Below are 17,956 nucleotides of genomic sequence, written 5' to 3' on the forward strand. Positions count from 1 at the left end.
AGAGATCTTTCTGGTTCTTGTACCTACCATGCAAATCTAAAGAATGCAGACTTCTTGATGAGTTTGACTCACTCAGAGGAACTCAGAGACATTCACTTATCTCAAGGCAAACACTCCTTCCCTTCTGGGATCGGGCCAGCCCTTGGGGAGATGAAGTGTCCTTGAGGGGATCACTAGGTCATGCAGGCTGTTATAAAGGAGATTTCTTCATTCTAACTTGTATTTAAAAAGCCCCACTTGGAATAAGACTTCAGGCCAACTATTACTATAGTTGGGGCTATGTAAAACTGCTCTGGGGTTCTCCAGCTACATGACTTCAAGTGTTGGTGTTTCCCCAATATGATGATATATTTTCTTCTCTTTCTCTCTTACCTTTCATGTTATTGCTAAAATAAATGCTATCTTGCATAAAGAGACTGTCTTTATTAATTATTAGATCTGACCTGCCAAATTTGGGAGCTGCAAACACACATAACACTTTAACATTACATCTTGAAGGGAGCTGTGAGACCCCAGTCTCTTCCTCTTTCTCTTTTTTACTTCCTGTCCATGAGGTAGACAATTTTGCTCTACCACAAATTCCTTGACATTGCCATAGGCACCCCCATCAGAAACCTGAAAGCAATGTGTCCACCTAATCAGGGACTAGAACCCTGAGTCAAAATAAAGCTTTCCTCTTTATAAGTTAGTTTTCTCAGGTATTTTTTTACAGGAATTGCAAGACCTAAGACCCAGGTCCAGCTCTCCCACCTATAGACTACAGCATGATTGGGCCAATATCTTTATCCCATAGAACCGCTTGCTGTGGATTGACAGTCCTGGAACAAGCACCATCTCATGCCTGCCCGATAAAACCAAGGTTGAAGAAACACATGTGAAAATTGTTCTTAAATCATAAAATACCCTTACAGATATGAAGGACACTATTGCCTAGCCTCCAAAGATTATGGCATTTCAAAAGGCCTGAACTTCTTGCATTTTAGAGAATTTATCCAATTCCTACTCTATCCTCCCACTATTTCTTCATTCTTCTAAATGAACTTGGAATTTACGTGGTGTGAAATTCTAATGTATGAAATATGATATGTCAAGAGCTTTGTAATGTTGTGAACAACCAATAAAAAATAAAATTAAACTATATAAAAAAAGAAATTCTATTATACATCTCCCTATAAGATAATGAACAGTTACATATTCTAGAACAAAGTCTATATTTCTGGATTCAAATTCATTCTTCAAATAAAAAGGAAAAAGAAAAAAATACCCAGCTCACCACTTCCTCCCCCAAATAGAAAATACAGTAAGAAAACTCACAACTAATTATCTTATTATCAATTATTTTCTAAACTCTTATCTCTTACTATACGGGAGAGTGGAAAAATCCCTGGGATGAAGATAACCTAAAAGACACTTAAAAAAAATGGAATTGACTCTTTCCCTTGCAGTGTACCACATAAGTTCACAGGAAGGCGTCTAACATCCAGCATGGGAGGGGGCGTTGGGGTGGAGGAGTGGAGTGATGAGGAAGAGAGGCGGAGAAAAAGGAAAGCAATGAATGAGATCATAAGTATGATGAGTGTAATAATTTTTTTCTGTAGTCACACCTAGAATTACATCTGTAATGCTGCTGCTCTTTCCTGCCCAAACAGGTTTACAGTGTGAGTCTATATTATATCATAATGTTTTCAACATCTTCTACTTAAAAAGAACACACCATCTGAGACCACCTGTATTAGAAAACTTACCTGTATCTTCTAGAACATCTGTCTTAGGATACAGGCTACTGACCAAGCAATTAACACACCCTTGCCACAACAGACTTGCACAATCCCTTCCATTGCATGATGTCCCCCAAGCCACTAACCATTTCCAATCCAAGCCATGGATCCAGAACAATGTGTGGAAACACTTATTGGCTTCTAAGATATTTGTCATTATAATGAGTAGCTGCCCAGATTAAACATGGTAGGTTTCTATCTATGTTTCCATGACATGGAGACTAAAATTGAGAATTTCAAAAAGAGGTCAAATATTTCTCAAAGCAAATGGAATATCTGTATTGGTTATCCATTTTAGCATTGCCAGCATGATGGCTGGAGTTATGCTAACCCAGTTGCATAGTTAGCAAAGGAAGTATATTCAGTTGCTGTAGGAACTATAAAGGTCCAAGTACCAAGGCAGGTAAAAATGTTAGATACCTAACACCTTGATAAGACCAAGATAATGGGAGTGAAGGAAGCTTTTTTAGAAAATGAAAATAAACCAGTAAAATGTTTAATATGACTCTCCTGCAATTGGGAATCCAAATTACTTAATACCATGGGATCTTCTCCTAGCAGGCCTATATCAGGATTTATTACAAATGATACCTTACCAGGAGGATTTCAAGTTCAAGACCAGCCTTAGTGAGGTCCTAAGCAACTTAGTGAGACCCTGACTTAAAGTAAAAAATAAAAAGGGCTGGGAATGTATCTCAATAGTCAAGTGCCTCTGGGTTCAATCCTCAGTATTCCCCCTAAACAAACAAACAACAACAAATAAAAGAGCAGAGAAATGCAAATCAAAACCACCCTAAGATACCATCTCACTCCAGTAAGATTGGCAGCCATTATGAAGTCAAACAACAACAAGTGCTAGCGAGGATGTGGGGAAAAGGGTACACTTGTACACTGCTGGTGGGACTGTAAATTGGTGCGGCCAATTTGGACAGCAGTATGGAGATTCCTGGGAAAGCTGGGAATGGAACCACCATTTGACCCAGCTATTCCCCTTCTTGGACTATTCCTTAAAAGAGCGTACTATAGGGATACTGCTACATTGATGTTCATAACAGCACAATTCACAATAGCTAGACTGTGGAACCAATCTAGATGCCCTTCAATAGATGAATGGATAAAAAAAATGTGGCATTTATACACAATGGAGTATTACTCAGCACTAAAAAATGACAAAATCATGGCATTTGCAGGGAAATGGATGGCATTAGAGCAGATTATGCTAAGTGAAGCTAGCCAATCCCTAAAAAACAAATGCCAAATGTCTTCTTTGATATAAGGAGGGCAACGAAGAACAGAGTAGGGAGGAAAAGCATGAGAAGAAGATCACCATTAAACAGGGACGAGAGGTGGGAGGGAAAGGAAGAGAGAAGGGAAATTGCATGGTAAAGGAAGGAGACCCTCATTGTTATACAAAATTACACATAAGAGGAAGTGAGAGGAAAGGGGAAAAAAAACAAGAGAGAAATGAATTACAGTAGATGGGGTAGAGAGAGAAGATGGGAGGGGAGGGGAGGGGAGGGGAGGGGGGATAGTAGAGGATAGGAAAGGCAGCAGAATACAACAGACACTAGTATGGCAGTATGTAAAAACGTGGATGTGTAACCGATGTGATTCTGCAATCTGTATATGGGGTAAAAATGGGAGTTCATAATGTGCTTGAGTCAAATGTATGAAATATGATATGTCAAGAGCTTTGTAATGTTTTGAACAACTAATAATAATAAAAAAATAAAATAAAAAAGAGAACTTACTACTGTAGATTCCTGGTAGTTTATTATTCCTTTAATGGTACCTGAGATAGCTCTGCTTTGTGTTGAATTCAACAACAAATCATGCTTATTAAAATTTCAGAGTAGTTTCCTCTCCTCTTAAGAATACACAAAAATGTTTAGAGAACACTAGCTATTAGCACATAAACTATTTTCTGAGATGTGTGTGTGTGTGTATGTGTGTATTTAAATGTAGTACACAGTAAATCTGACAAACATAAATAATCTATTTTAAGTAAGGTACAGGCCTATCTTGAAGATATTGAGCATTTGGTTCTGGATTATTGCAATAAAGCAAATATCACAATAAAGTGAGTCACACACATTTTTGAGGTCTCCCAGTACATATAGAAGTTATGTGTATGCTATGCTGTAGTCTATTAAGTGTTCAATAGCATTAAAATGTACATACTTTAATTAAAAATGCTTTATTTTGGGGCTGGAGTTGTAGCTCAGTAGTAGAGCGCTTGCCTAGCACATGTGAGGCACTGGGTTCGATCCTCAGCACTACATTAAAAAAATAATAATAAAATAGAGGTATGATGTTCATCTACAACTAAAAATATTCTAAAAAATACTTTATTATTAAAAATGCTAATGACCATCTGAGCCAACAGCAAGTCCTTTTTGCAGGTGGAGGATTTACATTGATGTTGATGGCTGCTAACTGGTTAGGGCGGTGGTTGCTGAAAGCTGGGGTGGTTGTGACAATTCCTTAAACTAAAACAAAAATGAAGGCTGCCACATCGATTAACTCTTCTTTACATAAAAAATTTATCTGAGGCACACAGTGTTGTTTGATAGCATTTTCCCCAGGGAGGACCCTCTTTCAGGATTGAAGTCAATCCTCTCTCACCTTGCTGATTTCATGTGTGTGTTACTAGAAGTTAAACCCAGGAGCTCTCAACCACAGAGCTACATTCCTGCCCCTTTTTATATTTTTATTTTTGAGAAAGGGTCTCAATTAGTTGCTGAGGCTGATCTTGAACTTATGATCCTCCTGCCTCAGCCTCCCAAATTGCTGGAGTTACCAGTATGTGCCACCAGCCACCCTACCTGGCTCCTGCTGCCTTTTTAATCAAGTTAATGTAATATTCTAAATCCTTTGTTCAACACAATGTTAACAGCATCATCTTTAGTAAGATTAAGATTCCATCTTAAGAAATCACTTTCTTTTGCTCATAAGAAATAATTCTTTATTTGTTGAAGTTTTATTATGAGATCACAGAAATCACATCACATTTCCTGACTCTACTTCTAATTCTTTTCACCACATTGGCAGTTACTTCCTCCACTGAAATCTTGAACCCCTCAAAGTCATCCATGAAGTTTGAAATAGACTTCTTTCAAACTCCTATTATGTTGCTATTTTGACTTCCTTCCATGAATCATGAATATTCTTAATGGTATCTTGAATGGATGTTATATTAGCAAGCATGAAAACATTAATCTCATTATGTATACATCCACATCACAGCTCTTGACCAGGTGAAGTCTGTCACATAACTGACTCTTTCTTGCATGAAAAATTTATTTGAGACACACAATGTTGTTTGATAGCACTATGAGTGACCAGGTGCATTGTCAATGAGCCATAATATTTTAGGAGAAAGCTCTTTTTTGTGTGTGTGGCTCTGGGGATTGAACCCATAGGTGCTATACTACTGAGATACATCCTCAGCCCTTCTTTATGCTTTATTTTAAGACAGAGTCTTGCAAAGTTGCCTAGGCTTGCCATGTGATTCTCCTGCCTAAGCCCCTCAAATAGCTGGGATTACAGGTGTGCACTATCACACTCAGTAAGACAAATCTTTTTTTCTTGAGCAATAGGCCAAGCAATAGCGCTTATGTTGAGCTATTTCACTTATAGAGCATAAGCAAGATAGATTTAGTATAATTCTTCAGGGGCCTAGGATTTTGTGAAATAGTGAATGAGCCTTGGCTTCACCTTAAAGTCACTTTTTGTATCACTCTCCTTCAAGAGAGCCACGCTCCTCTGAAGTTTTGAAGCCAAGCATTGACTTTTCCTCTCTAGCTATGAAAGTCCTAGATGACTATTTTCTTTTTAATTTTTTAAAAAAATTTTATTTATTTATTTTTTTTAGAGAGAGTGAGAGAGAGAGAGGGAGAGAGAGAGAATTTTAATATTTATTTTTTAGTTATCGGCGGACACAACATCTTTGTTTGTATGTGGTGCTGAGGATCGAACCCGGGCCGCACGCATGCCAGGCGAGTGCGCTACCGCTTGAGCCACATCCCCAGCCCAACTATTTTCTTTAAGTATAGAGGGCTCTTTTGTCTACAATAAAAACCTGAGGTTTAGCAAAGCCACCTTCATCAATGATCTTAGGCAGATATTCTGGATAACTTGCTGAAGCTTCTATCAGCATTTACTGATCATTGTGCACTTTAATGCTATGGAGATGCTTCTTTCCTTGAATCTCATGAATTAATTTCTGCTAGATTCAAATTTTTTTTTGTCTGCAGCTCCCTCAGTCCTCTCAGCCTTCACAAAACTGAAGAGAGTTCAGGCTGGATTAGGCTTTGGCACAAGGGACTGTTATGGCTGGTTTGATCTACCCACACTGCTAAACTATCCATTTCTTCATATCAGCAATAAAGGTGTTTTGCTTTCTTATCATTTGTGTGTGCACTGGAATAGAACTTTCAATTTACAACAGTAAGTTTTCCATTGCATTCAGAATTTGGCTGCTTTCAGCCTAGCTCAGCTTTGACCTTTCTCACTAAGCTTGATCATTTCTAGTTTTTGGTTTAAAGTAGGAGATGCATGGCTTTATTTTCACTTGAACATTTAGAGGATTCTGTAAAGTTATTAATTGGCCTAATTTAAACATAGTTGTGTTTCAGAGAATAGGGAGGCCTGAGCTGAGGGAGAGAGATGGGGGAACAGCAAGTCAGCAGAACAGTCAAAACATACACAACACTTATCAATTAACTTTGCTATCTTAAATGGGTATGGTTTATGGCACCCTAAAACAATTAAAATACTAACATCACTGATCACAGATCACCATAGCAAGAATAATAAAGCTTTAAAACATTTCAAGTTTACCAAAATGTGACACAGAGATATTAAATCAGCATGTGCTATTGAAAAAATGATGCCAATAGACTTGCTTGATGCAGGATTGTCACAAACCTTCACTTTTTTTTAAAGTTAACATTTGTGGAGGGCAATAAAATATGACTATGATTTTAAGAAATGCTAACTAACCAAATAAAGTTATGATAATATATATTTTTAAAAGCCAAAAGAAGACAGTTTAGAGTATCTGAGCACATGATTATCTTAATTGAGATTTAGAGTGACATCAGAAAACATCAATTTCAGATAAAAATACATTGCATAGTTAAAGATAGCTTGTTTCATTTGCTTTAAAGTCCTATGTGGTAATGTTGTCCTCTTTTGAAGACTAAAAAAAGTGTTTCAATGAATGGAAATAAATTCCTGCTTAGATGAGAAAGTAGCTTAGTGGCCAGCACTGGTACAAGCCAGGATTGCCTGCCTAATGATGTATATCATCTCTTCCCATGGACTGAATCTCCCTTATCTGAAATGCCTGGGACCAAGTGTTTCAAATTTTAGAGTTTTCTGGATTTTGGAATATTCGCATAGGCTTTACCAGTTGAGAATGCTTAATCTGATTGATATTCAAAAATTTTTGGATTTTGGAGGAGTTTGAAGTCTGCATTTTCAGATTAGAGATTGTCAATCTATAGGAGTTACTTCTGGGAAGGGAAACAGATGAACAAGTTGTGAATGATTTTCACATTTTACATGAGGAATATATCCATGTCTTCCTGTCTCCTTAGTTCTGTTTTTTTGAGGGGGTAGGGGTATTGAACTCAGGGGCACTTGACCACTGAGTCACATCCCCAGCCCTATTTTGTATTTTATTTAGAGACAGAGTCTCACTGAGTTGCTTAGTGCCTCACTTTTGCTGAGGCTGGCTTTGAACTTGTGATCCTCCTGCCTCAGACTCCCAAGCCACTGGGATTACATGAGTGTGCACTGTGCCTATCTCCCTAGCTCTTGAGAGCAGTAAAAGTCATTCATTATTAGTTCATGAATCTTTGATTTCTAAACCTCACTCTGTGGCTAGTAGGCAAAGTCAGATAAAAAGGAAAAAGCCAGAAATAAAGTTTTGGGTTCAAGATTTCCCATTAACTCTTCCTTTTTCTTTTTGGTGCTGGTTATTGAAACTGGGGCCTTATGCACGTTAAGAGTGTGCTTTACCACTGAGCTACACTCCCAGCCCCAGCCCCTCCCATGAACTCTTGATAGCATTTAAATATTGTATAGCTTTCACAACTGTTGTGGGGCTTACTAGACTCAAACCCAAATTTAACCTAACCAAATACTTTTGTGGCCAGTACACCTGCCGGGAGACTTTTGTTCCTTACTTGAGTAGGTGCTGCTCTTGAACTTTTTCTGATATTGTTCTCTGAGTAGCAGCTGCTCCTGGAAGGGCCATTCCAACTGTAACCTTTTCTCCACATCAGAAAGGAGCAATCCAGATTTGCAAATATCTGTGGGTGGAAAAGAGAATTAGAGAATGTGTGTTTGTTGTAATAAGGTTGAAATCCTACACACGTTTAGTTAGCTATTACATGACTAAAGCAGCATCATTAAGTTTCAGGTTATTGGGTAAGAGATCAGAGAACAATATGTGCCAAATTTGCCAGCTTACCACCCACCACAAAAAAAAAAAAAAAAAAAAAAAACTCGAAGAAGAATGTTCCTAAGAAACACTGGACATACACTGATCATAGAACACTGGATATGACTTCAAGTTATTTAAATAATTCAAAAGGTAGCTCAGAAGTGTGAAATTACCAGGGGACCCTAACAGAAAACCTAGTTCAGTTCTGTTAAGGTTCACTTTAAAATATATAGTAGACATTTATTATACATGGCCTCTATCTACTTCATAGTGATTTCTTCTTGCTATAATGAAGACAGGCCTGGCCAGGTGTGGTGGCTCATGCCTGTAATCCCAGCAGCTCAGGAGGCTGAGGCAGGAGGATCAGGAGTTCAAAGCCAGCCTCAGAAAAATCGACATGCTAGGCAACTCAGTTAAGATCCTGTCTCTAAATAAAATGCAAAATAGAGCTGGAGATGTGGCTCAGTGGTTGAGTGCCCCTGAATTTAATCTCTGGTACCCACCCACCCCCCACCAAAAAATGAAGATAGAGATTATTGACTTTCCCCCCCTCTACATTTGATACCATCCAAGCTTCTGGGACCACAACCCATGTACTTGGAAAACCTTGCTACTAGGCTGGGGACCCTGTGTTTCTTTATCACAAGGCAGCAGGGCCTCTGGGTGCTTGCTGCCAGGGCGTTTGACTGGCCAACCACTTCCTTTCTGGGAACCTGCACATTGTGACTTGCTGGCAACTGGGCCTCCTCTATCCCTGAACTCATAAAGGATGTTTCAGAGGAACTGGGATAATCCCAGTGACAACCCTCCCCTCAAGATAAAAAAAAAACTGGTGACAAAAGGACAGTTTCCTGCCTAAAAAGGTTTAGAGCTTTTGAAGGCATGTGACTGCTGGAAAGGGCCAAATCCAAAGGATTCTAAAACTCATTATTCAAAGAGAACCCCCTGCCTTTCTTCTATTTTTTTCTAATTACTACTCACTTAATTTTGGTCCAATGTCCGATTAAATGTTCTAACTACTTCCTAGCTGAAGAAAATAAACAAAAGGAAAATATGTAATACATAAAATAATTAAATATTACTCATTAATATTGGTATTAGATACACATTATCATAATTTGTTGATGTATATGATATATTTATCAATTGCTCAGACAGTGATTTAACTTCCATTTGACATCTAGTGGCACTTCTGAAAGCCCCAGGACAATCCTCAAAACTCCATTGGGCAGGTTTCTCAGGTGAAGCCACACACTTCTTTTTTTTTTTTAACTTATTTATTTATTTTAATTAGGTATTTATGACAACAGAATGCATTTTGATTCATTGTACACAATTGCAGCACAGCTTTACATTTCTATGGTTGTAAATGATGTAGCGTTGCACCGTTTGTACAGTAGCCACACACTTCTAATATCAGAATCACTTCACTAGTTCGCTAAACTCAGACTCTAAGGCTGGAGCCCAGAGATCCAAATATTCAGATTCATAGAAAGTGATATGAACAGCCAATAATGGTTGAGAACCATTGCCCAGGAAATAAAGTTTTTTGAAACCCATTTGTAGAAGCAGAATGTGTCTCTATGCCCCTTGTTAGATCTTCCTTCCACATTCTATTTCCAGAATAAATGTGCTAAATTTAAAAAAATCTATTGCTGTGTGGATATATTCAGCTGGAAATATCCTCTTCAGTTGTCACCTGTTTGCCCATGTGCTCCCTCCAAGCAGCCCTGTTCTTTGGCTACAACAACTGTCCTATTAATAGCACAACTCCCTCTCGGTTACGCTCAGCACACCTTGTCTGTAAGGTTCCACAGTCATGAAAAGATCAGATGAGGAAACCTGTCCATAGCTTGCTCCTGTCATTTAGGCACCTCCACAGATCAGTTGAGGTCCTTAATCTCTTATGAATTTATAATATGTGAGCAATTACACTTTTCTCCCAGTATTCTCATGACAGACACAAGTTAATTAAAATATAGAATCTTTAAAAAGTTTCACCCTGGTTGACTTCAGATTGCCAGTAACTTCTTTCTTCAAAGGTCGGTTCCTTCTTGGGATCAAAAATTAGGAAGTCTGTCTTGGTGCCACCAAATCTCAAGTATGCAGGAGACAAACCTCTGGCCAAAGTACGAAGCTTTGGAGAACTGTTATGAAGACAAGCAAGAAAGTATAATTATTTTTTCCAAGACAACCTAGTCAAATGTTTTTACTTCATTTTCTTTTGAAAGACTTATTTCCTGACTTCTAACTTGGTAACTTGCCTCAGGGATAGAGAGCAGTGGATACATTTAGGACATATTTATACATAGAAATTATAAGTTTAGTTATTAATTCAATGTTGAGGAGGAGGTAAGGGTTTATCTTGGGAAATGAGTTGGAAGATGGTAATATCATTTGTTGAGATAAAGAATTGGTAATAGATTGGTGATAAGGATGAAGGAGAAAACAGAGAGAGGGTTTAGTTTTGTAGAATTTTAGATGATGAAGTAACACCCAAAACCCTATTTCCATCTAGCCCTTGACCAAGTGTGTCTGGAATTCAAGTGACACATCTAGGCTAGGCATATAGATTGGTGAGTATAAAGATCAGTGACTGATAACCCCTAGTGCACAGGTCCCAAGACATAGCCTTAAAACCAATGTGAGGAATCTCCTCGGAGAGAGTCACTCAAGACTGACACCATTACTGCCTTTAGCTAGGCATTGACTCTAGCTCTTGGTATTGTGATTATTTGGTGATAGAAAAACTCATTTAGATTCATGTAGCTAATATCTGTAAGCAATTGAGATTTGACAAGAGATTGGTCCTCTTTGGGAAATGGAAGGAAAAACTAGCATCTGGGAAAGGAGCCCAGGCATTGAAAGATAGTCTGGGTCAGATACCTAAATGCCAGAGCTGGTACACAGAGGTTCGAACTATATCACCTTGGGGAGCTCTTCGCTACATCTCCCTGCCTTATTTCCTTCACAGCATTCACCACTCTCTCAAATCAGCCTCATGTATTTCCTTGGTTTCCTATCTAGCCCAGCCTCACTTCTGATGCAAGCTCCCTGACAGCAGGGGACCTTGTTTGTCTGGTTTATCAGACTCTCTCCAGTACTTAGACAAATGTCTGGCACACAGCTGCTACTTAATAAATATGTGGTAAGTGAAAGAACAAGGGAGGCTAGTCTGATAAAAGAGGAAGGAGGCCAAACAAAGATTATATTCTGAACAAAATGAAATTAAAACCCAATGCTTTGGCTGTTGCTACATAAAGGAAATCACATGTTTCAAAGTTTTGGTATTAAGTCTCCTTTGCACTGGAATATTTCCATGTTTTGAGAATACAATATTGATGCCTTCTGACAAAAAACATATTTAATACAGCTGCAGAACTTTTCCATAAAAACAAAATTGATCAAAGGTACAGTATTTCAATCTTATGTAGAAAAAAGGAAAGGGAAAAATAGCTACTACTACAATGATATGGAAATAATGAAAGAATATATAAAAGCAGCTGCAGCTATTTCGTTTCCAGAGCAGTTTGTTAGGGGGAAAACCCAAGAGTCTGCAGTTGTTTTTATTTTAGCTTTTGTGCAAATATAAGTTGTATATCTTTGACAAAAAGAGCAGAGATGGTTTATTAATATGCACCAAACATTAAGCAATATTTTTCCATTTCCAGATTTAGGGGCCACACTGTAGATTCCAAAGAGAGAAAATATAGTTGGAACAAGTCAGATTTGGGAGTTTTATCAGGAAGAACAATGGCACAGGATTTGAGATTACGATCACAAGAGGAGTTTGGGTGATAAATCAAGAAGGACTATGCCAGGTGCTGTGGTGCATGCCTGTAATCCCAGACACTGGGGAGGCTGAAGCAGGAGCCAGTTACTTAGTGAGGCCCTAAGAAACTTAGTGAGAACCTGCCTCAAATAAAGAACAAACAAACAAAAAGGGCTGGGGATGTGATTCTGTGGTTAAGGTCCTGGGTTCTGTCCCTGGTACACACACACACACACACCAAAAAAAAAAAAAAAAAAAAAAAGTAAAAAAGAAGCCCAAATCAGGGGCTGGGGTTGTGGTTCAGCAGTAGAATGCTCGCCTTGCATGTTGCAAGACCCTGGAGGTTCGATCCTCAGCACCACATAAAAATAAATAAATAAAATAAAGGTATTGTATCCAACTACAACTAAAATAAATAAATAAATAAATATTTTTAAAAAGAAGCCCAAATCAAATATGGAAGAAGTAGAGAGAGGAGGAAATTGTTCAGTGGAGGTACTTCAAAAAAAAAAAAAAAAAAAGAAAGAAAAAAAATTATGATGGGAACTTACTTACTTTTACCATAGAATAAAGGGGCTGAGAGGATATGGAGCTGAGAAATCTGAATTGAAGTTTCTGGATGTTGGAAGATCAATAGTGATGAAGAGCATTGAGGTGTGCTCATGGAATTCACTAGATGAAGTGGTGTGAATCAGTGTGTGCTGCCAGGCCAGCTCTCAGGAAAGTGCCCTGATTTTCACTGTTTGCAATTTCCACCATGATGTTTATACCACAGTGATGTAAAAATCCCCACCATTTCAAGACAGCAGTATGATGTCAGTGAATGCAGAGTTGAGAAGAAATGAACTCATTTTGTGAGCTGGTACAAGCTGCTTACCACACTGAATGAAGAGTATTAAACAATGTGTAGGGTGAAGAAATCAAGGGAGAAGTGTATTCAGATGGATTTAAAGGCACCCAGGATGATGACGGGACTTGATGTTAGAGAGGAAGCTGGGAGATCAGTGCCAGTCTTTAATCAATAAGGAGAAATAAGAGGGGAGCAGAGTGTTATGACAAGGAGCATTGCATGAGAACTAGAACCTCACACTGGTGTCATGACAATCATCTCTACTATGTGTCAGCTTAGTCCAAGCTGAGTGTTTTAAGCATGTTGCATAGATTTTTTTTCACTTAGTCTCAAAATAACCCAATGAGGTGGGTGCCATTATTATCCTTATTTTGTAGATATAGAACCTGAACAAGAGGAAATGAAGTTAACTTGTCCAAGGGAGTAAGTCAAAAGGAATTTGAACTACAGCAGTCTACGTTCAAACGAGTGGGCTGTTATCTAGAAGCTGTGAGGGGGAACAGGAAAAGGACTGGAGAGTGGGAGAATGTGCAACCTGAATTCTAAAGGGTTACAGGGGAAGAGAATGTCTTCAGGGAAGTGCCATGTTTTTAGTTGGGCAAGGGGGTGGAGGGAATATTCTGAGGACAGAAAGGGGTCACTGTGCAAAGGAACACAGTAGAAAGGTTCAGGAAGGAGGGGAACACTAAGAGCTCACTCAGGGGGACAGCACTTCTCAGGGATCAGAACTGTCATTGTTCTTAGCTCTATCTCTTTTTCCATAGTCATTTCCACCAGCAATTGGCACATGGAGGATCTGTGGCTCTTTATATATCAGTTATAAAAATGTGCATTTCACGGTGATAAGTATTTTTCCAAATACAAAAAAGCAACTTTGTTAATGATGTGGGAATCTAATTGTTTTTATTTTGATTTATTTTTTTGATACCAGCGATTAAATCTGGGAGTGCTTAACCACTGAGCCACATCCCCAGCCCTTTTTTTATATTTTGTTTAGAAACAGGGTCTCACTGAGTTGCTTAGTGCCTTGCTAAGGTGCTGAGGGTGGCTTTGAACTCAGAATCCTCCTGTCTCAGCCTCTGGAACCACTGGAATTACAGGTGTGGACAACCATGCCCGGCAGAAATCTAATTATTGAAAGTTATTATTAATGAATATTTATTAAACTGGCAAAAAACAAAAAAGATGAACTTTGCTGAAGAAAAATAACAGATTACTATGACAAGCAAGCACATCTGCAATGTTAATATTATTCCTATTCAACAGCACTTTTGCTTTGTAATACTTATGATTTCTTATGAAGCACAGTACTCAGCTATGTATTGTTTTATCTTGCATGAGGGAATTATGCTTCTGCATGTGTCTTGACTCAAATGTAAGCACTCTCTAATACAGTAGCCACTTTACATATGTTAGCAGTCTAAATTGAGAAGTGCTGTAAGCATATAAAATGTAGACTTTGGAGATGTGGTTTGAGAAAAGAAATGTCAAATACCTCATTAATAATTTTATATCAATTACAGTTATGATGTTAAAAATAATCAAATCAATAACATAATTATTAAAATTAATTTCACCTGTTTCTTTTTACTTCATTTATTTTTGTCTTTTCCTTTTTTTTTTTTTTTTTTTTTTGGAACTGGGGAATCAAACCCAAGGCATTTCATATGCGAGGCAAGTGTTTTACATAGCAGCTACATCCCAGACCTCTTCTTACTTTTTAAAATATGACTACTAGAAAATTTTAAATTCCATAAATGCCTTGCAACACGAAGCTCACATTAGATTTCTATTCCACATACTATTTCTAGGGCCAGGTCCTTTTTGGAGTTCTGTGCCAAGTCAGGCTGAGAAAATATTCTGGTTTGTTGATTAATTGCCTCTGGGAGAAGAAATTATAACTACTGTTTTTCAATTCTAAATTGTTTCTATCATTAGCTTTTTGGTTTCATGTATTAGAACACAGATGAACCTGTTTGCCATCGTGGGAAGCCAGAACTGCAACATCTGATGAAATTTACTTAGTTCTGCTTTCCAGGACATTAGAGGTTTTTCAGTCCTGATTCCCCAGCATCTTTGTGTCAGTGCTTCTTTTCCATCTCTCAATTTGTTTCTGGACAATCTTTTTCTAACATGTTCTGTCCCATTTCCTTTAAAAAATAAAAATTGCTTTGCTTTCTTTTTGTGTACTATTGTCTCTGTGATCAAGGTCTACTTTCAAACTCTGCTTTCATTTGCTATCTGGCTGATCATGGCCAAATTATTTAATCTCCTCGAATCAGAAATTCTTCACTCTTAAAATGGGAATGATAATCGTACTCATCTCATAGTGCTACAGGAAAGACTAAATGAATTCAGATTAGGAAGGGCCTAGAACAGGGCCTGGGAAACTGACCAGCGCTCAGGAGGGGTCAGCTCTTTGTACTGTTCTCCTTCCTTACTGAGTTTTCAGCTGTTCAACTCTTGCCAGTCTTGTCCATGCATCTTTACTTTTAAGGAATTGGGATAAAATAACTTCCAGCTCACCCTTCTCTACAACTGTAAACAGACAATAAGTTTAGTGTCACCTTCTGAGATGACTGTCCGACACCCCAGGCCCTATGCTAACCACCCTGCGGAGATTTAGCAGTGAAGATTGAGCTCAGGAGAAGGCGCTCCTACCTCTACTAATCAGATGAGAACTGCAGGCAGATGAGTAATCTGGAAAGAAGCTTGTATGGAGAGGAATTGTTTTATAAATGCGCACAAACACAACCCAAAATCAAAATGTAAAACAAAACATAAAAACACCAAACCAAGTTGTTTCTTGGATTTTCATTATCCTCTAGTCTCCAACAAAAAGGGATTGGGGTAAGAGGGAAGAAAGAGTGCTATGGGAAGCTAAGAGATGTGTTAAGAAGAGTAAAGGTATCACTCTTACTAAATTGTAACCTGGAAGTTCTGTGTTCAGGGTGGAAATGCTAGTTCACTGAGGTGAACTTGACTGCAGAGTGTTTGACCCTGGATCCTAAAAGTTATACCATAAGTTTTTTCTTTTGGACCTGTTTCTCCAAAGGGGATCCCTACCTGCCCATTCCTGGAGAGGGAGCGTGGTATCTGCTAGCTGTGGCAGAAGAGGACTACAGTCCTCACTTTTAAGTAAATGGACACCTACTTCATCATGTTTTCAGTGAGCTCCCCCACCCCCCACCAGGCTTGGGGTCTTTAAATCCAGAGGCCTGTGTTCAGCATTTCTCCAGAGTATTCTTCCCATCCTCCATCCAGCTGCAGCCAGGTGTCAACTTTCTATCCTTAAGGGGAAGGGCAAAAAACGGGGCCCCTCCTCCCCACAAAGGGGAAAAGAGACACAGAAAACTGCTGAATGGCTAAGCAGACACTATTTCCCAGGAAGAAACAAGGAATTTAAATACTCCAAGTCAAACATTGTGCCAATTACTTATCATATTAACAAATTTTCATAATAATTCTATGAGGCAGGCTCTAGAAAATCTATTCTACAGATAAAGAAGCAAAGATTTGGAGTGGCCAAGCTGCCCATAAAAACCGGGTCTCCTTGTTTTACACAGTTGGGAGTCAAGACAAGGTGTTCTGCCTGTCAATCTTTTAACCACTAACTAGACCACCTGTGAAATTAACAATGGCCTAACAGTGTGGGCTCAGGAAGGGCAAGTCTAGGCCTTTGACAATGGTGAGATGATGGACTGGTCAAGATGTGGTCATCTCTGGAAGCTCCTATGGCCTAGATGACCTAGGACTGTCCTTGTAGCTGTTCATCTTGTGATCAGACTGAGGCAAAGGCAGTAAACCTGCAACAGGTGCATTTCCACAGGTGAGGAGGAAATAAACAAACAAACCATTCACAACTGTTAAAGCAGCACCACATTTTGCAGTTTCATTTTGGAGAGACATCCTTTTATTAGGGCTCTGAGTCGCTGCAGTAGTCTCCGAGGACTCACTTATCTAACATTTAAATTTTTAAAAGAAATAAGTAACACATATTCTCCTTTGAGGTCTTTTCCGTCTGATTTTTTTTTAAAAAAATATTTTTTAAAAACAAAATCTTCCTAACAGTTTTTAAAGGACCACAAAACCTGATCCACGAGCTTATTATTTATTTATTTATTTATTTATTTTTTGTATACTGCACAGAAAATTCAAACAGCCCTCCAGGGTCACTTGTTTCTGTCCCCTCCAGCTAGCGGGGGTGCTAAGGCAGGTGGGTAGTTTCTTTTCCAAAATTTTCCATAATACTTGTGCTTGGTTGGCGTTCAGCCAACACGTGCTGAATGAATGAAGTAAAAATGCGAAAGCTGTCTGCAACCGGCTGGAGAGGGTGTGTGTGTGTCGTGGGGGAGGGTGTTCTCAAGACCAAATGTAAAGTTGTTTCACCGCAGAAGAGAGGAGAGTGGCTGGCCCGACTGGCGGGTGTGTCGGGAGGCCAGGAGAGGGGACAGGACCAGGAGGCTGGCGCTTACCCCAGGAAGGTGAGGAACCGCGGGTCGGTGGCCAGGTTGGCGTCGATGGTGAAGGACAGGAACGCGGGACTCACTAGGTGCAGTGGCCGCTCAGTGGAGAAGTCCAGCTCCACGATGTCCTTGGCCTGCCAGGGTCCCGCCAGGGCGTCCTGGGAGAGAGGACCGAGCGGCCCCAGGAGCAGCAGGAGCAGCCCCTGCTCGGAGCGCAGCAGCATCTCGGGCTCACCTGGGTGCTCCACCCGCAAGCGGCTGCGCAGCGAGAGTCGACAGTTCGCCCACTTCCTCCCGCCTGGCCACCGCACCCTTTTCTTCTTTTCTCCACCGTCTCACGCCCTCCCCCCTCCCACTGCGCCCTACATCCCTCCCACTCCTCCCCTGCATCCCTCCCACTGCTCCCTCTTCTCTCCGCCCTGCCTTCCCCGGTCACTCCCATTTCCTTGCAGGCTCTCCCCTCGGTGGCGGTCACGTCCACTTACGAAATCACCCACACTCATCCTGAAGGGTGCGCAGATGGCTAGGATCCAAGCGCCTAGATGGCTAGGAGGGAGCGCCCGGGAAGGAGTGCTGAGCATCTGGAGCTGAGCTCCCTTAGGGACAATATTCTGCGCCCTGTGGGGGAAACAGGGT

General features: G+C 39.6%; 1 protein-coding gene across 1 annotated transcript in view; it reads right to left on the bottom strand.

Moving 5' to 3' along the window:
• The window catches only part of HPSE (heparanase), a 36,106-nt gene extending 18,456 nt beyond the window's left edge, over positions 1-17,650 (bottom strand). The window contains exons 1-3 of the mRNA XM_081304507.1: positions 17,330-17,650; positions 10,234-10,379; positions 7,973-8,098 (exon numbers count right to left, since the gene is read on the bottom strand). Coding sequence (XP_081160633.1) covers positions 7,973-8,098; positions 10,234-10,379; positions 17,330-17,544 — 487 coding nt within the window. The 5' untranslated portion in view covers positions 17,545-17,650. The remainder of the gene's footprint in view (positions 1-7,972; positions 8,099-10,233; positions 10,380-17,329) is intronic.
• Positions 17,651-17,956: the final 306 nt, after the last annotated feature.

The sequence above is a fragment of the Spermophilus citellus genome (assembly GCF_964194105.1).
Source record: "Spermophilus citellus genome assembly, chromosome: 8".
NCBI classification, from domain to species: Eukaryota; Metazoa; Chordata; class Mammalia; order Rodentia; family Sciuridae; genus Spermophilus; species Spermophilus citellus.